The sequence below is a fragment of the Moschus berezovskii genome, chromosome 11, assembly GCF_049115385.1.
Source record: "Moschus berezovskii isolate FMDL1 chromosome 11, NW_MosBer_1.0, whole genome shotgun sequence".
Taxonomy (NCBI): domain Eukaryota; kingdom Metazoa; phylum Chordata; class Mammalia; order Artiodactyla; family Moschidae; genus Moschus; species Moschus berezovskii.
The window spans coordinates 105,594,686-105,620,765 of NC_142470.1; the positions used below are offsets into that span (position 1 = coordinate 105,594,686).

The window sequence follows — 26,080 nt, forward strand, 5'->3', positions numbered from 1 at the left end:
TATATATGCATTAGGATACTGTATTGGTATTTTTCTTTCTGGCTTATTTCACTCTGTATAATAGGCTCCAGTTTCATCCACCTCATTATAACTGATTCAAATGTATCCTTTTTAATTGCTGAGTAATACTCCATTGTGTATATGTACCACAGCTTTCTTATCCATTTGTCTGCAGATGGACATCTAGGTTGGACATCTTCCATGTCCTGGCTATTATAAACAGTGCTGCGATGAACATTGGAGTTCATGTGTCTCTTTCAGTTTTGGTTTCCTGTGTGTGTGTGCCCAGCAGTGGGATTGCTGGGTCGTATGGCAATTCTATTTCTAGTTTATTAAGGAATCTCCACACTGTTCACCATAGTGGCTGTACTAGTTTACATTCCCACCAACAGTGTAAGAGGGTTCCCTTTTCTCCACACCCTCTCCAGCATTCATTGCTTGTAGACTTTTTAAAGCACTCAACAGTGTCATGGCCATTCTAAATAAACAGTAGCAACCGTTTCAATCAGCTATGGGTACACAACAGCTGTGTTGTTGGATTTTTGGTTTTGTTAAAATGTTTGTATGCCTATGACAATTTGTGTTGTACCCACTCAACTGTTAAATTGTTCCTTAGATACAGATCTGCTGTTGTCTTGAAAATACACATTTATTTATGAGGTAATCGTCTTTTATATATTGTTCCCTCTATCTCATATTCTGGGCTCATCCTGTAAATGTCACTGTAACAATTGCTGGACACCACCTCTTTGGAACATTTTATGGCAGGTCTTAGCCCACGTGAGGCAAAACAAAGGGAAACAAGGTCTGAGGATTTAAAAGGAAGAAATAGAATTGTTGTTACTTGCAGGTGATTTGTCTAGAGAGATAATCCAAGATAGCGGTCATTTTAGCAACACCACATAAAATGACAGGGGAAAGTCTAAGAGAATCTGTAGATTGTTAGAATTGACTCACCAAAATGACTGGATTTAAGATCAGTTCCCTCAATCAGTAACTTTTTAGTATAAAGCAGTAACCATGTATATCTATTAATATCTGCGTACTTGACATATCCATGCAGATAAGAGTAAATGTCTGAAACAATACTCCTGAATCCCTACCCACTACCCTTCCGTGTTTCCAGCCCACTGTCTCATGTCATGGCTGAGGGTCCAGTTTCTCAGGCCAGACTTTTAAGTCCTCCTGACGCCTGTCTCCTCTCCCTTACTTTGCACAGTCAGTCCCTCAGCATGATGTCTGTAGCTTCCACCACCTTCTCTTGCTGTCACTCTAGGCCACAGTGACTGTCACCTCCCCTCTGAACAGCTACAGGGCTTCCCTCCTGGGCTCCTGCAGTCTCTCCTTCACACAGCAGCCGGAATTGACCTTTTAAATGTGTTAGTTTAAAGGTCACGTTACTTCCTTGCTTCAAACACTGTAAAGGCTTATTGTTACACTGAGAATAGAATCCGAACTCCTACAATGAGACCTGGCCTCTGTACCTCTCTGATCTCAATTCTGGTCTCTTCCCCCTGCTTCCAGCACTCCAGCCACTTGAACCTCCCTGTTCCTCAGCACGCCAAGGACATCCCTGCTTTCTTCCTCCGATCTTCACCTCTCCAGTCTCAACTCCAGTGTCCCTCCTCAGAGAGACCGTCTCTGTTTCCTGCTGTGTTTGGTTTGTCTTTATATGTTGGATATCATCACGTGATAGGTTCTGCTTTTGTTTTTCTTGCTGGGATGTTAGTGCTATGAGAACAGACTCTGTGCCGTGTTCCCATAGCCCCAGCCACTAGACAGCCCCTGACATTCAGTCTGTTTGTGTCAAGTGAATGGGTTGTGCACTTTTCTGCCCCCCTTCCCTGACCAGTTTAGACATTTCCACTTGCAGTTCTTGGTTCTGTGAGAGAAAAAAAAAAAGTCTTAATCTCCTTTGTATTTCTAGCTTCTAACAGTGTTAATATATATGAATTAATGACTTATACATAGTTACTTTTTACATCGCACTTTTTTCTTGTTTTACTAAGTTTGAGGTCCATACTGTTAAAACTGGTGAACTGATCAGTATCATTATTTTAAAGGAGCAGAAGAGTATCCTTGTTATAGTATGTTTTTTAAGAAGGGCAGAAATTGACAGAGAACAGATTCTATACCTCTGGCTATAACGTGGCAGCTATCTTGTGAGGAATTGAGCTTTCATTGTCCCAGTGTCTTTAGTTTTGTGCTCTAGTAAAGTATAATCTTACATTTTGTTTTTTCCTTCTTGTGTTTGTCATCTTTAATGTTCAACATATGTAGAAGATTATCAAGCAGCACAGAGTAATGGTCTTAATTGGTGAGACCAAAAACACCTTTAAACCTTATTTCTTTAAGCTCAATTATTCCATACTTAGAATATTTAATCTTTATTGAATTGAATTAAAGCTAGATTTTCTACATTTTCTGTATGTCCTTGTTAATTTCTAATGTATTTCCTAAATAAAATTTCTCTATCATTTGAAGCGTGTGTTCTTCTGAATTATGGAGGTAATGAAATAAAGTAGTCTCACAAAAATAAGTTTTGCTCTTCCATCATTTCTTAAAATGCAACAGAAAGATAATCTACTATTTAGAAACTTCAGTGTCCAACTTTCTCACTTTTAGTTTGTAAACAGATGACTTTAGGTACGTGGATCACCCCCACCAAAGTCATTTTTACTTTGCATAAATATTTGGTTGTGGTGATGTCTAGTAGGTTTGCTAGTCAGGGATCTTTTTAATGAGAAGTTCTAATATCAAGTGAAATAGGAATGATACTCATATATTTAGGCCAAGACGTCATAGATCAGTATGTCCTAAACTCTCAGATTAAAGATATTTCAGTTCCTGGAAACTTCTGTCCCCAAATTGATTTTTGTTTAGTTCTTTGCCACTTTAGTTAAAATGGGATCGCAGGGTTTTTTCTATATATATTGCCTCCAGGTACAGTTAGTTGTGTTAACTATTGTTCATTGCACATCTATCAGAAAATCCAAATGAACATGTTAAGGTATATAGTTATCAGTTACATCAGCCAAATAAATTTCAGCAGTGTGCTGGAGTATTTTCTGTTTCCATGTACCTTTGAATAGGAAAAATACTTTTTTTTTCTTTTTTAAAAACATGCATTTATTGATTTATTCTAAATTAAAGAGTAACACATATTTCTAATACATTAGACTCCATTTTTCTAGATACTTTCTCATGAAAAAAACTCAAGTGTCTGACTTTGGTTTGGGGAAATACCTAATTTGAAAAATTGCTTCTTAACACTGTTTTCTTTTTACTTACAGTATATCTCTGTACCGGGGTAATTGCAGACCTATACGATTTGAGCCACCAATGCTGGATTTCCATGAACAGTAAGTTCAAAGTTTTTTTTACCACAGTTTTCCATTAAACCGTTATATGTATTTTATGCATGCATGTGTCTTGCCTTTTGCCTGTGATATCTTGTATGAGAAAGTTACATGTTCAAGTCATCAGGAAAATAAATAACCTTGAATACAGTTTGAACATGGGAAGTAAGTATCTATTATGAGTCTAGCATATACTCTTAACTTTTGAAGTTTGAAAAATATTTACACTTTGGAGTCTCTGGTTCAGGGGATCGTATCTTTAGAAGCAACATTAAACGTAGGGTTACCTTTCTGATTAGCACTTAATTTCCATCTTTATTATTTAACATTTTATCCTTGTGGATATAGAAGACTATATTAATTTGTTTGATACATATACTTTTAAGGTACAAACTTTTATACATCATCAAATAAATAATATTGTCACCAACCCAAGAAGCCAACCAAAAGCAGATCCTATAGGAAGCTGTGGTTCAGCCACAGAGTCACTTCCTCACACCGTGGCTCTGCTCACCTGCTACCTCTGGATCTCAGGTTTTGCACATCTCAGGTACCCTGAGGGGAGGACAAGTCTTCAATATTTGGTTCCAACTCAGTTTAGCAGTCAGGAGAAGAGGACACCTTAAATGATACAACTACGGGAGTAATGCTGCTTTGGCAAGTTAACAGAAGATGGGTTTTTAACTTAAATTCCTGTTTGCCTTTCTTCTTGTGTAATTCTTATTAGAGGAATATTGATTTACAACGTTGTGTTAGTTTCAAGTGTACAGCAAAGTGAATCAGTTACGCATGTATAATACCCATTCTTTTTTAGATTCTTTGCTCTTTTAGGCCATTACAGAGTATCAAGTAGAGTTCCCTGTGCTATACAGTAGGTCCTTATTAATTCCTTATCGTCTGTTTTATATATAGTAGTGTGTATAATGGCAACCCACTCCAGTGTTCTTGCCTGGAGAATCCCAGGGATGGGGGAGCCTGGTGGGCTTCCGTCTATGGGGTCACACAGAGTCGGACACAACTGAAGTGACTTAGCAGCAGCAGCATACATCAGTCCCAATCTCCCAATTTATCCTAACCCCTCTTTTCCCCCTGGTGACTGTAAGTTTTTCTTCTTTATCTGTTACTCTGTTTCTGTTCTGTGAATATGTTCGTTTGTACCATTTTTTCAGATTCCACATATAAGCGATACCATATAATACTTGTCTTTCTCTGACTTCACTTAGTGTGACAATCTATAACAATCTCTAGGTCCATCCATGTTGCTGCAAATAGCATTGTTTCGCTTTTTTATGGCTGAGTAATAGGCCATGTATAGATGTACCACATGCTCTTTATCCCTTCCTCTGCTGATGGACATTTAGAGTGCTTCCATGTCTTGGATATTGTAAATAGTGCTGCAGTGAACATTGGGGTGCACAATGTCCTTATGAATTATGGTTTTCTCTGGATATATGCCCAGGAATGGACTTGCTGGATCATATGGTCGATCTGTTTTTAGTTTTTTAAGGAACCTACTAGTAGCTCTACTAATTTACATTTCCACTAGCAGTTTAGGAGGCTTCCCCTTCCTCTATACCCTCTCCAGCAGTTATGAGAAGAAAATAATTTAAAGGGAAAGGTAATAGGAACTGTATGCAGATCTGTTGAGTCAATAAATGAAAACCGTCATTTCTTTTTAACGTTGTCAGAGTTAAGACATTAAATAATTTGTTTACAATCTCAAACCTAGAATACTCGAATGTATCAGTCATACTTGTATAGAACCATGGTAGAGCAGTTAGCAGAAGAGCTATCTGCTAGCAACTCCATTGTCTCAGGTGTTTATATTCTTACAAAGATCATGGATTTTGGAGGGGATAAAGAGAAGTTTGTATGCTTCCTTCGGTGCCGGTAGGTGAAATCAGTGTTTGCCAATAGTTGTTATATGAATAGTAAAACTGACTTGTGGGTATTGGATTTAAATACCATAATGTTAGATAGGAAATACATCACTCTTGTTCCTGTCCTATAAAAAGATTGAGGTATAATGTTGAGGCACGAAAACAGAGTTCTTAATGTGATCACAGTAATGTATCACACAGTCTCCTTCTGTCAAATGCAAGATATTTAATGAAACATGCCATGCACTTTGATCTTCAGCAAGAAAGTTCATTATTTTAAAAACAATGATGAGTAAAATTGTCTTTAAGTTTGTTCTCATCCTGAGTGAATCACAAGAGAGGCTGATGAGCTCCAGTCTAGGACTGTGGCGTGGGCCATGTTTATGATGACACCATGAGCCTGGGGACAGAGGAGATCAATGGACAGTAGCAAAACTGAAACTCTAATGTAGTGAGTTTTCTTAGTTTGAAAAGCTTAGCAATAACCATTCTAGAGAGATTGTTTCAGAAGTTATACCCATTGTTTTTCACTTTATATTTTAAAGGGAGTTTTAAAAATTTCACGAATCCTTTAAGATAAAGAAGTGTTCAGGTATACTACATATCTGAATCAGAATTGGTAATGCCTGTTTCAAATTATCTGTCACTCAACACTTTAAAAAATGCACCATCCCTCAAATAGAAGAAATTGAGATAAAGTCAAGCAAAATTCTAGACTAGTTTTAACCCTTTTGGGATCATGATGTTTTTTTTTTTTTTAAGAACAGGTAAAAGCTATGGCAACCTCTTCCTTCCTTTCCCCAGTGCTTACATACACACAAAATAACATTTTGCATACAAGTTCAAGGGTTTTATAGCCATCCCCCTCCAAGTCCGTATCTGGATCCTTAAGAGCTAGTGAAGAATTCCTGTTTTAGACCACAGATTATTAAATCACTACTACAGAATTTGCTGGGGTTTTGCCTGATGCGCTAGCCATACATGTTCACTTTAGTAAACTTAGAAAATGCTTATTAAGAGAAAGAAGAAAAAAATTACCAGTAATCCAGCCATTCAGAAACATTAACACTGAACTTTTATCCTTTAAGTCATTTTTCTGTGTATCTGTATTTATTTATTGAGTTATAGATATATAACAATATTTTCTGAACACAAACTATTTTATAACCTGCTTTCTAAACATAATATACCATGCCTTTTTTTATTCCATCGAATTTTGTTATTTTATAGTACCAAAGAACAGCAAATTGTATGTATGCATTTTAAAAATTCATTTATTGTTTTAAACTTTTTGTTTTGTAATCAGTACTGAAACTAATGCTTTAAACACAGCCGTGACTTTCAGAAGAGAGTCCAAAATTATGAGATGAAAAGATATGCAAAATGTGAAACATTTTTAGTTAAGATTTAGTCTAGAGAATAATTGAGTGTCATGCACAAAGAGAACTGATAGGAATCAGTGAATTAATGTACAACCAGAGAGGAAATAAATGAGATTTCTTTAAGAGACTGGTGCTGACCCCAGAGAACTGGAAATGTCCTGGGCTGAGAACAGCTGTGGATGCTGTGGTGAACACGTGCGAACAGACAGATGAACCCCAGGACAGACAAGGGTTGGGGCATACAGTGAGTGAAGCCACGTGTGTGCTCTTAGGGACAGCACAGTCACACTAGACTGCTTCCGAAAGCAGCACATTTATATGCTGCTGCAAGAAGTCGAAATGAAAAACAAATTCTTTCCTTGATTTAAACTTTTCTGTGTCCAACCTGAGAGCCCTGACAGAGTTTGTTTTTATCTGATAAAGTGGATCTCACAGAAGTGAATCAGTAGGAGTTGGGAGCAAATGTGAACAGGTGTATTAGGATTCAGTCAGAGGAATAGATCCAGTCAGAGATTTTTATATGTGTGTGTATGTGTGAGAGAGTGTATGACTGTATGTGTTTATGTATGTAGAGTTTTTGAGGAATTGACTTATATTAATTGCAGGAGCTGGTTAAGCAGGCCCACAGTGTACAAGGGCACGTACTCAGGAAGGGACATTTGCCTCAAACTGGATTCCAAGGAAGCAGGGCAATCACAGATCCAGCTGTTGTTGGGAGTCTCTTAGCTAAGGCAAGGGACAAACTCTCTTTGAAAACTCTAGGTGTGTTATACATATTTTAAGAGGCTCCTCTCTCTGAAAGGAATTTTTCATGGATGGTTTCTTGCAACCATACAGAAAAGTAGAACAGATAGTAAATATATTCTTAAACTAAATTCTGTAATTAAAAATTTTCCTATGTTCATATTTTTATTGATTTTTAAAAATCACTTGTAGCAGACATAATATTTCATTCCTGTAGGTTTTGGCAAACATCTCCACATATAAGGGCATTCTCCATAAGCATAGCACCGAGTTTGCCAGTCTCCTCTGTCCATGAGGGTTCTCCAGGCAAGATACTGGAGTGGGTTGCCATGCCCTAATCCAGGGGATCTTCCCAACCCAGGTCTCCCCCACTGCAGGCATATTCTTTACCATCTGAGCCACTAAGAAAACCCGTTATTGGTATTCTAAGAAAATGAACAATAATTACAGAATGCTGTAATTCCTCTATTTTGGTCAGCTACAGTGCTGTAGTTGTTTGGTTTGAAGTGATAGAACTCTAACTGCAACGAGTTGAGGCAAAGATGAGGATATACTAGAAGGAATTCCAAGGACCATAATATATTTGCAGAAAGTTCAGAGTCGCAGTGGGATCTGGGAACAACAGGATGCATGTTATCCAGCACCCCAGGCCCTTCTCCCTGTCTCTTATCTCCCCTCGCTTGCTGTCAGCTGCTTCTGTCTCACTGCCTGTATCTTTTTCCTACAATGATGGGAACAAATCGACTGACTGCTCTTCAGACCCACATTACTTTAGTTTGAAAAATCTCAGAGTAGAACAGTCAGCACCCTGGCATAGGTGAAGTAGCCACCCTACCCCTCAGACAACGACAGTGTTTGGCAGTGGATGTGTCTTTCAGGGGGTGTCTGTAATTATCAGGGTTCCACTCAGAAAAAGAGTAGTCCGCTGTGGGCAGCAGCTCCAGCTGAAGTCCATCACAACTTCCCTGGCCTGGAGAACCCCTGATGACCTTCTAAAGCATGCCTTCCCCAGCCTGCCTAGCAGAGAACTGCCCCCCTCACTGCTTCGGTGCTATTATGTTCACTCCACTGAGCTGTGTTGGATCCCCACCCCAAAGCTGGTTTAGTGTCAAGGCTAATTCACCAGGTGGCTCAGTGGTGAAGAATCCACCTGCTAATTCAAAAGACGTGGGTTCCATCCCTGGTTTGGAAAGATCCCCTGGAGGAGGAAATGGCAACGCATTCTAGTAATCCTGCCTAGAGAATTCCATGGACAGAGGAGCCTCACAGACTACCATCCTTGGGGTCATGAAGAGTTGGATATGACTTAGCGACTGAGCATGCAGTAAAACTTTCTGGGGAGAGCAGGGTAGGCTCCCAAGGTCTGAAAAATGGCTTGAGAGAGCAGCGAAAGGAGACTGGCTTGAATCCTGTGGTTAGGGGGTGAGGCTGGGTGGATTTACATGGTCTGAATTTCTCAATAGATCCAAGAGAGAAACTATACAGGCTTTCCTGTAGGCTTACCCAGATGTGGGGCATAAGGTGAAGGGACATTGTGGGGCTTGAAAACTTTGTAATCAGGCATCAAAAGTAGAGTTGAATTCTTCATTACATTTGACATCCTCTACTAACTTCTGTCAGAGTGTTGGTTATTGTTCTAATTGTTTCTTTTGATGTCTGTTCTCCTCCTAGACCAGACTATCAAGATGAATTTGTTGTTGGTCAGTTGCTAAGTTGTATCTGACTCTTTGTGACCCCATGGACTATAACCTGCCAGGCTCCTCTGTCCTCCACTGTCTCCCAGAGTTTGCTCAAATTCGTGATACACGCTATTTATCTTCACATATTTATCATGTATTTCATACTTAATACATGCCATGCATTATCTTCAAGTCCAGCAAGATTGTCTCTTGATTTCTTCTGCTACGGTTGAATTTGTTCTGTCTCTAAGTGCTTTTGCTGGACTTCAGTAAACATTTGCTGTACCTTTTCTTCTTGACCCAACTATGTGCAGATTTAGTTAATGCCCATGCTGTAAATTTGCTTCATTTGCTTCAAATTTGTTTCATTTGCTTCAAATGTCTGAGTAATTATAAGACTTGAGAAGTACCCTTAACCGAATACTTTATTTTTTTTCCAGAAATTGTTAAGTAATAGGAAATCATTGCTCACTATACTGTACTTTCACTTATGCACTAAAGTTTTTGCCTTATGTTTTCTGTGAACTATTTCTACTGCTTGTGGTCATTTTTGCTAAACCAGAAGTCACTCTTCATTTTAAAACACCCTTGACGGTATCTGGAAGAACTGTTGAATTGGATGAAATTTACCACTCCAGGTTGTCAACCAGAGTCTCCAAGATGGTTTTCCGTCCTTCAGCAAAGACACAACTCTAGTTCTGTGGCTACTGTCTAAACCTCCACGGCCTGAGTCCTCTCGTTACCCTGCTCATCCCTACTGCCCTCTAGGTCTTTAAGGTTTGATCAGATTAACTTTCTTCAAAAGTAGGCTTTCTTTGTTTTCATCCACTTTGTTTCAATGTATTCTTCTGCCTTTTTCCCCTCTCCCTTACCTTTCTCTCCCTCTCCACTTCTTTTCTTTCCCCTTTTCTTCTCTGTCTATAACAGCCTGGAGAAATCTTGGATATGACCACCCCTCCCCTTTACTCACCCCCCTAGTTATATATGCCAGTGATGTTAAATATTTTTCTGTTTCCATAACAACTCCTTTTTTCAAACATTTACTGTAGTTTTAAAAGATTCTTTGGGTGAGGACTTGTTTCATTGAGTTCTTTGGTTTATGTAATAAAGTGCAGAAAATCTTGGTTTCAAGTCTAAAGTTTAAAGTAGAGACTTAATGGCTTTCTAAAAAAGTGGAAATTGAATAAACTTGCTGTAAATGGAGGTCTTGATTATCAAGTTAAAGTCAGTTTCTGAGAGCCATTTCTCCCTCATCACTTTCTGGTATTCCCAGAAAATCAAGTAGGCCGTCTCTTCTAAAGGGCGGTTTGGTGCTTTTTAACTTTCCAATTTCCCACTGTTCTACCAACACCCCAGTTTACCCTGAGGGTGCTGTGCTCAGACACTCAGTCATGTCCAGCTCTTTGTGGTCTCATAGACTGTAGCCCACCAGGCTCCTCTATCCTGGGATTCTCTCAGCAAGAATACTGGAATGAATTGCCATTTACTCCTCCAGGGGATCTTCCTGACCCCGGGATCAAATCTGCATCTCTTACATCTCCACTGGCAGGCAAATTCTTTACCAGATGTGCCTGAGATGATGGTCAGGTTTTGTGGTAGTTGAGTGGTACAGAGTACTGCATATTGATTTGGCGCAACTTCCTGCCAGAAGTGATGTTAATAGACCCCTCTGTCACTGCCATTCATAAAGTTTGTCTGAGGGCAGCTGCTCAGCCATCTCTTCAGCTATTCTGTGGCATTGCATTGTCATCTTTCTGTGGCTAGAAAAATTGTCATTGACCACAAAATTGCAGCTTACTTTCCAAGCTCGTCTCTAATTCATGAGTGCTTCTTCCTGATTCTTTCAGGTCTCAGACTCTTGTAAAATATGGGCAGTTAGTCAGAAGCTCTGCCCTGTCAGCACAGAGAATAGCTGTATAATCAGCTTGATTTATCTCTAAATAAGTCACAGTAACCCCCTTGGCCCTACTTTGAAGCAGCTGATAATGGAAACAAGCAGGACCAGCACTAGCAGACCTTTGAAAATCTTTTGTCTTATTTTCACGTCTTACCTGTCTCGCCAAGCAGTCACACGTGATGTCTATGACAGGAGGATTCTAAGGTGGCCTCCAGATTCTTGGTCCCTAAGGAGCACATACACCTCCTTCCCAATCATATTCAGGCAAACACTAACCTAGATGTTGCTGTAAAGAATTTTGAAAGTGTAACTGAAGTCCCACATCAGTTGACCTGTAAGATTGGGGAGGTAATCTGGGTACTTGACCTCATCACACGAGCCCTCTAAATCTGGCTGTAGCAATCAGCGACAGAAATGTCAGAGGTTTGAAGCTTGAGCGGTATTTGATGCAAGGGAGTTTCCTTGTGTTGGTTTTGAAAATTAAGTGGCCATACGGCAAGACACTGAGAGCAACCCAAACTTTGCCAACAACCTGTGTGAACGTTGAGCTTTGATGTCTGAGACCCCAAGCAGATCCACCTGTCATGCTCTGCCTTGACCTGTGCCTGGCAGCATTGTCAGATGATAAACAGGTGTCACTTTCACCCTCTCAGCTTGTGGTACTTCGTTAGGCAACAAAAAAAACTGACACAGTGCATATTTATTTACAAGTAAATTTGTATTAGTACTTGACCATAGTTTTCCATGGTTTTAGTGTGGCCTCTCGCTTCAGTCTCCTACTTTATCGAGGAGACTGAGGTGAGGGAGAGGCAGGGAGAGCTGTTTGTGTGAGCTCTGTAGGCAGGTCCATCCAAGGAGCATGGCCTCTGCTTCCATGATGTGGACCTGTAGCTGCAGAAAGCCTGCTCCCGTGCGATGTGTGACTGGAATAGCCTGCTGACATACTCCAGATGTCTCTGAGCAGCATAAGGAGATGACCGTTCTCCCCTGAGCAAGGGTTCATTTCTGGAGGGTGTGGCCCAGGGCCTCCCCTCTTTGATGCTAGAAAAAGAGCATGGCCAACTTCAGCAGCACTGCAAAGCAAGCTTTCTGACCCACCCCCACTTCCAGGCTCCTGGCACCTCAGGCTTGTTTCCTAACCCACATCCTCTCCTGTAGCTGGCCATCTTCAGTCCAGTCTTCTTCAAGGATCCTCCAGATTACTTGTCTGTCTTACACCGTGTCTATTTCATCTAAACTGAGATTGATTGCACTGATATCACAGGAGGAAAAACATTAAGAATAAATTCATAGGAGAAACAATAGTTACCAGGTAGTGTATAAAATATTTGAATTTTAAGAGTATATCTGTTGAAAGGGCTTCCCTGATGGCTCAGACAGTGAAGAATCTGCCTTCAATGCAGGAGTCCCAGGTTCAATCCCTGGTTTGGAAAGGTCCCCTGGAGAAGGGAATGGCTACTCACTACAGTATTCTTGCCTGGAAAATCCCATGAATAGAGGAGCCTGGAGGGCTATAGTTCATGGGATCACAGAGTTGGACATGATTGAGCAACTAACACACACAGGAACACACTTGCTGAAAAACGCATAATTGGTGAACTTACAGGGTGTAAGGAGGACATGTTTATTTCTCTGTATTTTCATTTCACTTACATGTGTGCATAAGGCTTGAGGAAGAAGATTTTCCCCTTCCATGTTGTCTTTGTAAAGCTTCTCCTGTTGCAACAAGGCCAAAGTTTGAAGCCCCAGCTGGATCTGTACCTACTTTTATTTTGTGGTTCTGTGACCCCTGCCTGAGATCAGTGAGCCTGCTGGTTAAAAGGGCTGGTTCCTGAGGCAGGAGGAAGCCCATGCACTGGGGATCCTCAGGACACTCGGCCTCCTGCTTCCTCAGCATAATGCATTGTTCCAAACCTGCCTCTGGGTGCCCTCCATCCCTGCCTCAGGAACAGACCTTGGTTCATCTTTGGATCTTTCCCTCGTGGCTGAGATTTAAACTACAGAAAGATTTAGGGCCTCATGATGGCTGGGCTGTAAGCCATGGAGCAGTTTTGAACCGGGTTTCTGCTTCCCTGCAAGGCAGGAAACTCTTCTGTGGGAACCCACCTCGCAAGGGCCATCTGTGGACACAGCCTCCTAGGGACTGCTAATGGAGTGCATCTTCTTTACAGCCTTCCCACTTTGGGCAAGAGCTGGCAGCATCTGCGGTGCTGAGCTCTGAGAGTGGGGAGTATATCTAGGGTTAAGCTTTAGAGACACCAGAAGGCATTTAACATCAACAGCAACAAAACTTCATGTCAGCATTATAAAGAAATTCTCAATGGTGTGTAAAATGAAAAGCAGCACAAATCATCATCAGACCCTTAGAAAATGTGTTAAATGTTGATGAAAGACAGTGAAGAGTTCTTATTTATATAATTTGTGGACCATATGCATATGAACCTGACTTTTTAGGGTAGTATGGGAAGATTCTTTACCACTGTGCCACCAGCAAAGCCCTAATATGGAAAGAAGGTGTTGTTCTCCCATCCTGGAAAAGGCAAAATGTGTAGAACAATCTGAGTCAGCTGTAGATGAAGCTGCAGAAGAAATGAATAAAGTGGTGGTATGTTACATTTGATGTTAGTTTAGGTGATAACAGAATGTGAGAATTAAGTGAAATGTGACTTAATGTACAACTTTAGATGTAGTGAGGTCTTCTTCATCACTGCTGATATTGATATTGTGCCTTCTCTTTTTTCTTTATTAGTTTTGCCAAGTAGTTAATAATTTATTAGTCTACCCCCAAAATGGTAATTTTCGACTTCATATATCATCTCTATTTTATGTGTTTTACGTCATTGATTTCCACTCTTATTTCTAGTATTTCTTTTCTTCAACTTTCTTTTGTTTAATTTGCTATTTTTCTAACGACATGGATGCTTAGCTCATTACTTTTCAGGCTTCTTTTTAAATATGTATATTTACATGTATGAATTTTCCTATAAGCACAACTTGAACTGTATACCACAAAATTTTAATAGTTAATTTCTTCATTTTGATTCATTTGCAAGTGGTTTTTAAGCTTACGCATGTTGCTCTGTTTATTTGTAGAGAATCTGTTTATCTGATTTCTAGTTTAACTGGGCCAAGCCTAGAACATTCTACATGTAAAGAATTATGGGGACTTCCTAGCTCAGTGGGAGAAAGAATTTGCCTGCCAATGCAGGAAACTTGGGTTTGATGCCTGGTCTGGGAATATAGCACGTGCTACCGAGCAACTATTGACCCTGTGCTCTAGAGCCTGGGAGCCACAGCTAGTGAGCCCACATGAGCTACAGCCCATGCTCTGCAACAAACCACCGCAGTGAGAAGCCTGCACAGCAATGAAGACCCAGCACAGCCAAAGATAAATAAAAATTATTTTTTAAAAAAATTATGAAAAAGAAGAGATACAGCAAATAGAGAAGGAGATGGCAACCCACTCCAGTGTTCTTGCCTGGAGAATCCCAGGGACAGCGGAGCCTGGTTGACTGCCATCTATGGGGTCGCACAGAGTCGGACACGACTGAAGCGACTTAGCAGCAGCAGCAGCAGCAGCAAGGTAATAAACTTTAAACATAAAAAATTACATTTAATATAAATAGTCTAAACACACCAGTTAAAAGACCAAGATTGTCAGATTGAAAAAGCAAGACAAAACTAAACACACAACAGAAATCCAAAATACAAGAAAAATTGACAGAGCTAAAGGGGAAAACAGACAATTCAGTAGTAATTGTTGGGGACTTAGATACCCCACTTTTGGTAATGGCATTTGGAAAGAAGTAAACTATCTATTTTTGGATGTTATCTTCTTATACATACAAAATCCTAAGCAGTCCATTTTTAAAAAATATAGAATAAATGAATTCAGGGAGGTCGTAGAAGATCAATATGTTGTTATTGTTCTGTTGCCAAGTCATGTCCGACTCTTTGCAACCCCATGGACTAGAACACCAGGCTCCTCTGTCCTCAACTGTCTCTAGAGATTGCTCAAATTCATGTCCTTTGAATCAGTGATGCTACTGAACCATCTCATTCTCTGCCACTCCCTTCTCCTTTTGCCTTCCATCTTTCCCAGCATCAGAGTCTTCTCTAGTGAGTCAGCTCTTCACATCAGGTGGCCAAAGTGTTAGAGCTTCAGCAACAGTCCTTCGAAGTGAATATTCAGTGTTGGTTTCCTTTAGCATTGACTGGTTTGATTTCCTTGCAGTCCAAGGGACTCTCAGGAGTCTTCTCCAGCACCACAATTCTAGAGTATCCATGTTTTGACTCTGCCTTCTTCACGTTATGGTCCCACTGTTACATGCCTACATGACTACTGGAAAAACCATAGCTTTGACTATACAAACATTTGCTGGCAAAGTGATGCCTCTACTTTTTAACACACGGTCTAGATTTGTCATAGCATTCCTTCCAAGGAGCAGGCGTCCTTTAATTTCATAGCTGCAGTCACCATCTGCAGTGATTTTGGAGCCCAAGCAAAGAGAATCTGGTACTGCTTGCATTTTTCCCCCTTCCAATGATAAGACTGGATGCCATGATCTTCGTTTTTTTCAATGTTGAGTTTCACACCAGCTTTTCCACTCTCCTGTTCCACATTCATTAAGAAACTCTTTAGTTCCTCTTCACTTTCTGCCATTAGAGTGGTATCATCTGCATGTCTGAGGTTGTTGATATTTCTCCCGGAAATCTTGATTCCAGCTTCTGATTCATCCAGCCCAGCATTTTGTATGATGTACTCTGCACATAAGTTAATAAGCAGGGTGACAGCATACAGCCTGGTCGTACTCCTTTGCCAGTTTTGAACCAGACTATGAACCAGACCATTGTTCCGTGTCTGGTTCTGGTTGCTTTGCTTCTTGAACTGCATACAGGTTTCATCAGGAGACAGGTAAGGTGTTTCAGTACTCCCATCTCCAAGAATTTTCTGCAGTTTGTTGTGACCCACACAGTCAAAGGCTTTAGTGTAATCAATGAAGCAGAATTACGTTTTTTTCTGGAATGCCCTTGCTTTCTCCATGATTCAGTGAATATTGGTAATTTGATCTCTGGTTTCTCTGCCTCTTTGAAAGCCAGCTGAAACATCTGAAAGTTATCAGTTCACCTACTGTTGAAGCCTAGCTTGAAGGGTTTTGAGCATACCTCTGCTAGCATGTGCAATGAGTGCAATTGTGTGATAGTTTGAACATTGTGGCTCAGTGGTAAAGAATCCTCCTGCCAATGCAGGAGATGTGGGTTTGCTCTCTGGGTTAGGAAGATCCCCTGGAAATCCAGTGTTCTTGTCTGTGAAACCCTGTGGACAGAGGAGCCTGGCAAGCTGCAGTCAGTGGGGTCTCAAGAGTCAGACACAACTTAGCAACTAAACATCAGATACAAAAATATTTTATTTCTATATACTAACAATGAACAGTCTTAAAATTAAGACAGTTTCATTTATAACAGCATCAAAAATAATAAAATATTTAATACTTGTATAGAAACTTAACAAAAGTAATACTGTAAACTAAAAATGACAAATCATTATCAAAAGAAATTAAAGAACTAAGTATATAGAATCTGTCCCATACTCATAAATCAGAAAACACGAATGAGAATGACAATACTCCCTAAGTTGATCTATGGATTCAACACAGTCCCCATCAAAATCACAATTTACTTTTTTGCAGAAATTGGCAAGCTGGTCTTAAAATTCACATGGAAATAAAAAGGATCCAGAATAGCCAAACAGTCTCAATGTTTTAAAAGGAGACCAGCATTGGAAGACTGACAGTTCCCAATATCAAAAACTTTCTACAAAGCTTTAGTAATCAAGACCCTGTAACTCTGCAGTGTGGATAAGTGGGGAAGAATTTATATTCCAGAAATAGAACTTTACATGTATTATAAATTGATTTTGACAAGTGTGCCAAGACCATTAAATGGAGAAAGAATAATCTTTGCAACAGATGATGATGCTAAGACAGCTAGACATCCACATGCAAAAGAATTAAGTTGGAGCTCTACCTCATACCCTACACAAAAATTAATACAAAGAGTGTCATAGAACTAAATGTAAATGTAACAAAGCTTAACTATAAAACCTTAGAGGAAAACATTGGAATATGTCTCCATTTTGCAGTGGTTTTTGTGCAGTGGTTTCTTAGATACGGCCTCAGAAGTAAAAGTGACACAAAAAAAAATAAAATATACAAATTGGATTACATAAAAATTAAAAACTTTTGTGCTGCAAATAATATCATCAAGAAAATGAAAAGATAGCCCACAGAATGGGGCTATCACAGAAAATATTTGCAAATATCTCCTAAGAAAGTTACATCCATCACGTATGAAGAGTTCTTACAGCTTCTGAAATGTTACTGTGTGCATAAGTGCAGGGTTTCCTCATCTCTCCTTGTTGACATTTCATAATCAAGAATTATTTCTTTTTTTAAATTTTGGGTTTTGCCCACTTTTTGTCCATATTCTTCAGATGTTCCTACACTCTCTTTTCCAAATATTGCCACTTCTAGTTATGCCCCACATACCTGTTTTTCTTTTGATTTTTATAGCTCTGTCTTTTAAAATGTTCCAAATATGTATTCTTTCTTGATAAATTCTGAGCTAAGTTGTCAGTCTCATCTTCTCAGCCATGAAGAGATTTTTGTCTCCCTCGCCAATCTGTTACCTGTGTTTATTGCTGATATTTTCTCTCGTTTTCTATATGATTATCTCATTTTGCTAGTATCTTGCCATATCTCTCTGTATACTCCATTATGCTTATTTTTAATACTTGGTTTAACTTTTCCAGCTTCAGGAATGCACTGTTCCACATATAAAGCAATTCTAGCTCTGCCAGCTACTTACAATTTGATGTTTATACAGATAAAATAAAATTTCAGAAAACATAGGCCAAAATGATTATATAAGAGGATCTTGTAAAAGTTGTAATTGAATTAGAACTTGAGGGTTTTGTTTCGCATAGAGGATAGGCAGGAAAACACAGAGCAGAGACATTGGTAAAGGTGTGGGGGTCGTGAACATGGAACCAGCCTGACCCAAGTGATGGAAACGTAGGGAGTCACTTGTTTAGGCTGATGCCAAGTGACAGAGACCTTCATAATCCTGAGGTCACAGATTGGGACAGAGTGGGCAGGCTCTCCCACGCACACTTTCGCCACATTCCTGGTTCTGTGCTAGGCTATATGAGGAATACACAGTGCGTGTGTAACATAACCTTTGTTGTTAGAGTACTGATAATCTTGTTGAAATAAGACACGTGTCGATTAAATAAGTAGAGAGCACTCTGAAAAAAATGTCATTTATATTACATTTACATTTATATTGCATTATATTATAGAAGTCTCTTAAGCTGTCGAGTGAGACAGCCTGTACAAACATGATTAGCAATGGAAGTACTTAAAGGACTGCATACTGAGGAGGTTTCACTTTTAAGACAAACTATACCTTGGATCCTAAGTAGAACATTAGAAAAATCTGTGGATATCAGATCTTGAGTGTGTGCTTTCTATTGTTAGAGCAGGGACCAGAGCCAAATGACTTGGATTCAGATGAGGTTCTAAGTGTGGCTTTAGGCATGTTATTATGCTTTCTGTGCCTTGGTGTCCTCGCCTGTAAAATGAGGATAATAGCTCCTAACGCATAAGGCAGATCTGCTCACATACCTTTGCTACTAAAGTTTGCCTTCTAAATTGAAGAGCATTTATCAGTGGAATTTGGGGAGAGAAGGAGAAGATTCAGAATTAGAGAGGCAGGTAGTGTTGCAGTAAGAAAGGGATCTGATCATTTGGTTCCTTGCCTGCTTCCTCCTAGACTGTAAGCTTTATCCTAGTGGACACTTGCTCCCTTACCTCCCAGGACCTGGCTCAGTGTGGGACATACACTTGGCACTCAGAAATTTTATTTGCTGAATAGCTAATGAATGCGTTTTATGTGTAACTTTAGATATAAATCAGTATAATAAATAAGTCTATATATTTGGGTATGTATTTGTCTAAATAATTTTGATGATTAATTTTTTAACAACCAGAAATTAACTCTAGCACTTTAAATTGTCTTTGAATATTTGTGACCATTTTCTTTTTGTTTTTACAGACCAGTTGGAATGCCAAAAATGGAAAAAGTTTACTTACATAATCCTAGTTCTGAAGAAACTATTACTTTAGTATCAATATCTGCTACAACATCACATTTTCATGCATCATTTTTTCAAAATAGGGTAAGTTTCTCCACTACAGTTGATGTTTCTTGAGTTTGAAAGTGAAATGTCTAGATCTTTTTTATATAATTTTATCTTATTGTAACTAAAAGCTGATTTGAATGTTTCATATTTATTCTGGACTTTATAGTTTTCCCCACTTCCTGAAAATTATCACTTCTGCTCTTCAGCACACATTGTTTTTCTTAACATGAAACAGCCTAACAAATCAACTTTGAAACTTAAGCACTCTGAAAAATGTAGCATTCATGTCTTCAGTTGGTTTTCTTTTCCTTCCTAATAATAGGTAAATCCTCAGCACTGTGTTGGTTCTCTTTTTTCTGACTAATAAAGCACCAGAAACACCCACTCGTTAGCTTGTGGTGCTGTAAGTCACCTTTCAGTGGGTCCTTTGCTCCAGGTTTAGTAAGATGTCAGCTGGGCTGAGACCTTGACTTGAGACTGAGGGGAAATCCACTTCCAGATTCATTCACATTGTCAGCAGAAGTCGGTTCCTTGTGCTTGTAGGACCGAGGTTTCATTGCTGGCTGTTGGCCAGAGGCCTTTCCCAGTTCCGTGAGGCACCCACTCTCCTCGTCACCATCTCACTTGTGTGTCACATGTTGCTCATGCTTCAGAAATCTTTGGCTTCCTCTACCACCACCAGTGGAGAGAACTCTGCTTTCATCATATCATTGGGTCAAGATCACCCGGTAGTCTCCTTATTTTATTAACTTAGAGTAAGCTGACTGATCATCTCACTGTATCTGCAGAACCCTTTTTATCAAATAATGCAAATCACAGGTGTAATATCTCCTCATACTCCCAATCACAAAGTGAGGGCAGGAAATTTGGGGCCTCTTTAGGATTCTGTCTACACACGTGTCCTCTAAAATTTTGCTTATAATCATTTTTATAGATACTATGCAAACTTGTTACTATGAAAAAAACTTTGACAAGAAATTGATCTTAATAAATTTTGAATTTGAGAGAATGCATTAAGCTTTAATACGTAGACTTCCAAAATAATTACCTAAATAGCAAATATGAGAGTAAAGTAAATTAACGAAGTCTAATTTCATCTTCCCAGGGTTTTCCCTGACTCCTTTGACGAGATATAACTAAATAATTAATTTTTAGCATATAAATTTTCCTAAATTATTTCAGTGTTTACATTTCTTCTTTCTAAAATCCTGTTTTATCACATGTTGTCAAGTAGCAACTTCTAGTGTAAAAACAAGGCATATCTTGACATTTTTAAAATTGAAAACTATCTTGTAAACAAGGAATGAATTAGTCAGCATATTTTGATGATAAAACTTTAATTTGCTTATTATGCTGAGTTATTCTTTGTTTATTTTTGTAAATGTACTGATGGTCTCAGCAGTTGAATCCCAGTGTTAGGAGAGACGTGTGTGTATATCCATCTAGCCTGGTACCCTTGTTCTACCAGTGAAGAGCTGAACCCCAGATGGCTTTGCCTGTCGTCGTGCAGTTAGTGACAGGAACCAAGGTGAAGGTCTAGGTGTACTGTTGGCTTCCCCAGGGATTTGTGTCATATGAAGCTATGGTGTGGCTCATATACGTTAGTCTGTGTATGGAGACACACTTAGGTACAAATGGAATCATCCGGCTTTAAGGCATTGCCAAAGTGTAGAGACATGTTGGGTAAATAGTAAAATGACATGAAAACAGTTTAAAAGTAGTTTACAACTACACTACAGATTTTGATCTTGTTAACTTAATTTGCTAATTCAAGCAATGTTTTGTTGTTTCTAAGCATCAAGCTTCATCCTTGTTAAAGGCCAGGGTGTTTACATTTTTAATATTCCTGTCACAATACACAGCAGACCAAACAGATAGCAGAGTTACAGATAGATTCTTCCAGGGGCCGTGTAGACAGTGCAGACCAAGTGGGCTGAGAGGTGCCCTGCAGAGCACCAGAGGGACCAGCCCTCACTCTGCTCGAGCCAGTGGTGGCCACATGGGAATGTAAGCTCATGCACAGTTATGATTTTCCAGAAAGAGTCAGAAATAGGGACTTGTATATGATAATCTCCCGATATTTACAAATGATAAATGAAGTCAATTTTGAAAGACAGTGTAGACCAAAGAAAACAAGTTAAAGGTCACCAATTTGACATTTCTGCGCTGGCTCTCCTAGGGACTTATTTCAACATATGAATCTTACACAAACAGAATAGTTTCTCTGAAAATTCTTCAAAAAATAAACTCAATGTGTATGTAGTCAAAGAACAAGTTAAAAGCCAATCTGTGTTTTCCATTGTCAGGAGATGGAATTAAACAATAAAATAATTTACACCTATCAGAATTAACGTTTAGGTACTCTAGATTTAGCTTGAAAGGAGATAGCCAAAATCTGTGCTGTCTTAAGTTGTTATTTTCTTATTCTTGATTTTCATCTTTATTCCCTACAGTAAGATACTGACTTCAGAAGCCCAAGAAGTGGAAAGGTGGTATTAACTCTTGAGAAGAGGGAACCTTATTTCTCTTCCACTGAATTTTATGCCTATCATTGGAGCCTTTGGGGAAAAATAAAAAAGAGTTTCTCATGTCCAAGAGAGCAGGCCCTTTCTCTATATTTATCCTAAATCTAGTTGTCTTGTCATCTTTAGAATTCCTGGTCAGATCATATTTCTTTGAGAATAAAACATTTTCTGTAACTCAATTAAGTTTTTGATTATTAACCAGTATCATACATGCATTAACTAACCAGTAGGAAACACAAAAAAGAGTTGTCATTATTTAAAAGGTTACATAACCATTTTTTTTAAACCACATATAAATAATACATCTTACCTGGAAGTCAAGAACAAGGGTAATAAAAGGAATGTGGTTGTGTGACAATTTATTTTTTTATATGTAACTCCTAATAATTATTTGTGGTTATAATTATGTTGATTAACTATAATTGTCTGATTATATTTAAAATTGCATAATATTAAAACTGCAGTTTAGACTTATTCATCTTCATGGCTAGACTGCATGTTGGCCATAAAATATATAATATATGACTTGTTACAAAGGATACAGAGATTTTTAAAACTCTGTAATGGTCAAATTTTGATTAAGAATTGTAGAAATGGGTCCCTTATTAGTCAGCAAACAAAAAGTATTTTTCCTTGGTCGTATAGAACCTTTTGTTTGATTACCTTTTTGGGTTAATTGAAGATTAACTAGGATAACTTTGCTTCAACCCATGGCTAAAATGAAGTTTTTACTCATTTATTTTAGTATGCATAATATAATTATCTCTTCTCATGGGTTGACGGTCATTAATGGCTATTAATGATCATTTTAAATTATATATACAGACCTGGACATTTTAAATTCTATTTCAGGTTAAATTCTGATATTCATGCATGTTATTGGGAATTGAACAAAATGTGGTAGAGCCAGTAATATGCAAATATTATTATATAGATAATAAAAAGAATCAGATTTATATATTTATATGGAATAATATGTTAATATGTGAAAAAAGCACATTGTAGAATAGAATATGATGCCATTTTTTATAAAATGTAGAAAATCTTCCCTTAAACAACATCTCTCCAATTTCCCCACCACCCAGAGTCTGGTAACCACCGTTCTGCTCTCTGCTTTTATAATAAGTTCTGTGTTTTTAGATTCCACATAGAAGTGATTGTTTTTCACTGTCTGTCTCACTTAGCATAATGTCCTCACAGCCCTCCATATCACAAATGGCAGGATTTTTTTTGTTATGGCGAAATAATATTCCATTGGATATGAATATACACCTCAACTTCTTTATCCATTCATGTACTGCCAGACACTTTAGTTGTTCCCGTATCTTAACTATTGTGAATAATGCTGCAGTAAACGTGAAAGTGCATCTATCTCTTCAATATCCTGTTTTCATTTCCTCTGGCTTTATATGCAAGTGGGATTATTGCATTATATGGTGATTCTATCTTTATTTTTTGAGGATCTCTATACTGTTTTCCATGGTGGCTGAAACAATTTACAGTCTGAAAGGACTACCTTATATCCACATCCTCACCAAGACTTTTCTGTTAATGACAGTTGTGAGCTGATCTCATTGTGGTTTTGATTTGCATTTCCCTGGTAATCAGTAATAATGATGATAATCATCATTACATGTGTCTGTTGGCCATTTAGATGTCTTCTTTGGAGAAATGGCAGTTTAGTTCCTCTGAGCATTTTTAAATCAGATTGGTTTTTTGTTATTGAGTTGTGTAAGTTCTTTATATATTGTGGGTATTAACAGCTTATCCGTTATATGGTTTGCACATATTTTTGTTTATTTATTTCCGGCTGTGCTGGGTCTTTGTTCCTGCGCACGGGCTTTCTCTGGTTGTGCACAGGCCTCTCACTGAGATGGCGTCTCTTGTTGCAGAGCACAGGCTCTTGAGTGTTCAGTTCAGTCGCTCAGTCGTGTCCAACTCTGTGACCCCATGGACCGCAGCACGCCAAGCCTCCCTGTCCATCACCAGCTCCTGGAGCCTACCCAAACTCATGTCCATTGAGTCGGTGCTGCCATCCAACCATCTCATCCTCTGTTGTCCCCTTCTCCTCCTGCCCCCAATCTTTCCCAGCATCAAGGTCTTTTCAAATGAGTCAGCTCTTCGTATCAGGTGGCCAAAGTATTGGAGTGTCTGCTTCAACATCAGTCTTTCCAGTGAACACCCAGAACTGATTTCCTTTAGGATGGACTGGTTGGATCTCCTTGCAGTCCAAGGGACTCTCAAGAGCCTTCTCCAACGCCCCAGTTCAAAAGCATCAGTTCTTCAGCACTCAGCTTTCTTTATAGTCCAACTCTCACATCCATCATGACCATTGGAAAAACCATAGCTTTGACTAGACGGACCTTTGTTGGCAAAGTCATGTCTCTGCTTTTTATGTGCTGTCTAGGTTGGTCATAACTTTCCTTCCAAGGAGTAAATCTTTTAATTTCATGGCTGCAATCACCATCTTCAGTGATTTTGGAGCCCCCAAAAAATAAAGTCAGCTACTGTTTCCCCATCTATTTCCCATGAAGTGATGGGACCAGATGCCATGATCTTAGTTTTCTGAATGTTGAGCTTTAAGCCAACTTTTCCACTCTCCTCTTTCACTTTCATCAAGAGGCTCTTCTTCACTTTCTGCCATAAGGGTGGTGTCATCTGCATATCTGAGGTTATTGATATTTCTCTGGGCAATCTTGACTCCGGCTTGTGCTTCTTCCAGCCCAGAGTTCCTCATGATGTACTCTGCGCATAAGTTAAATAAGCAGGGTGACAATGTACAGCCTTGACATACTCCATTTCATATTTGGAACCAATCTGTTGTTCCATGTCCAGTTCTAACTGTTGCTTCCTGACCTGCATACAGGCTTCTCAAGAGGCAGATCAGGTGGTCTGGTATTCCTGCTTCTTTCAGAATTTTCCACAGTTCATTGTGATCCACAGTCAAAGGCTTTGGCATAGTCAATAAAGCTAGAGTGTTCAGGTTTTGGTTATTTTGGTTCATGGACTCAGTAGTTGCGACTCACTGACTTTAGAGCATGGGCTCAGTAGTTGTGATACAAGAGTTAATTTGCCCCATGGCATGTGGAATCTTTCTGGACTAGGGATTGAGCCTGTGTCCCCTGCATTGGCAGGACCACTAGAGAAGTCCAGTTTGCAAATATTTTTTCCCATTCCATAGGTTGCCTTTTCATTTCATTGATAATTTCTTTTGCTGTGTAGAAGCTTTTTAATGCATTCTCTTACTGATTTTTTGCTTTTGTTCCTTCTGCTTTTGCTATCATATTATAATCATTATACAGACCAGTGTCAAGGAGTTTTTTCCCTATGTTCTTATAGGAGTTTTATCCCTATGTTTTCTTCTAGGAGTTTAGTGGTATGAGGTTATATATTTTAAATCTTTAATCCATTTTGAGTTATATTGGAGAGTGCTGTAAAATAGGGGTCCAATTTCATTTTTCTATGTGTGGTTATCCAGTTTTCCTAACACCATTTATTAAAGATACAACCTTTCCCTATCAAGTATTCTTGGCTCCCGTGTCAAATATTAGATAAACAGTATATGCAGGTGTTTATTTCTGGACTGTCTTATTTGTTCCACTGGTCTACATGTCTACCTTTATGCCAGAACCAGGCTGTTTTAATTTCTTTAGCTTTAAGGTGTGCTTTGAAAGCAGGAGGTATGATGCCTTCAACTTTGATATTCTTGTTTTCTATTTCTGTGCAAATTTTAGGATTGTTTATCTATTTCTGTTTACAGTGCCATTGATTTTGATAAAGATTGCATTGAATCTGTAGATGGGTTTACTTAGTATGGAAAGTTTTAAAATATTAACTTTTCTGAGCCACAAAGGTTATCTTCCCGTTTGTCTCTTACAGTTTGTTTTATCAAGGTCTTACAGTTTTCATCATACAGATCTTTCGTCCTCCTTGGATAAATTTATTACTAAGTATTGTTTTTGATACTACTGTGAATAGAAAAGTTTTTTTTTCTTCTTCAGATGTTTCATTATTGATGTATAGCCTGTACACCACTATACCAGTACCTTGGTTTCTGTGTATTGATTTTATCTCCTGCTTGGTTAGTTGTAGTAGTTTTTTGTTGCGTCTTCAGGGTGTTCCCTATGTAATATTGTATCATCTGCAAATAATGACTTTTTCTCTTATTTTCCACTTCTGATGCCTTTTATTCATTGTCTTGCCTTAGTTGCTATAACTTAGGCCTTTCCGTAATGTGTTGAGTAAGACTAAGAGTGGGCACATTTGTCTTGTGTTCTCATCTTAAAGAAAAACTCAAATTTTCATCACCGAGTGTGATGTTAGCTTTGGGTGTTTGTATATGGTCTTTATTATATCAGAGTATGCTTCTTCTGTACTCAGCTGAAGGTTTTTATCATGAAGAGATATATTT

The 26,080-nt window shown here is 38.8% G+C and overlaps 1 protein-coding gene across 2 annotated transcripts in view; it reads left to right on the top strand.

The window, feature by feature from the left end:
• Positions 1–26,080, top strand: part of TMEM131 (transmembrane protein 131) — a 180,131-nt gene that overhangs the window by 80,469 nt on the left and 73,582 nt on the right. For both annotated transcript variants that reach the window (XM_055400773.2, XM_055400774.2), the window contains exons 4-5: positions 3,294–3,362; positions 19,057–19,180. In XM_055400773.2, the coding sequence (XP_055256748.2) occupies positions 3,294–3,362; positions 19,057–19,180 (193 nt within the window). The remainder of the gene's footprint in view (positions 1–3,293; positions 3,363–19,056; positions 19,181–26,080) is intronic.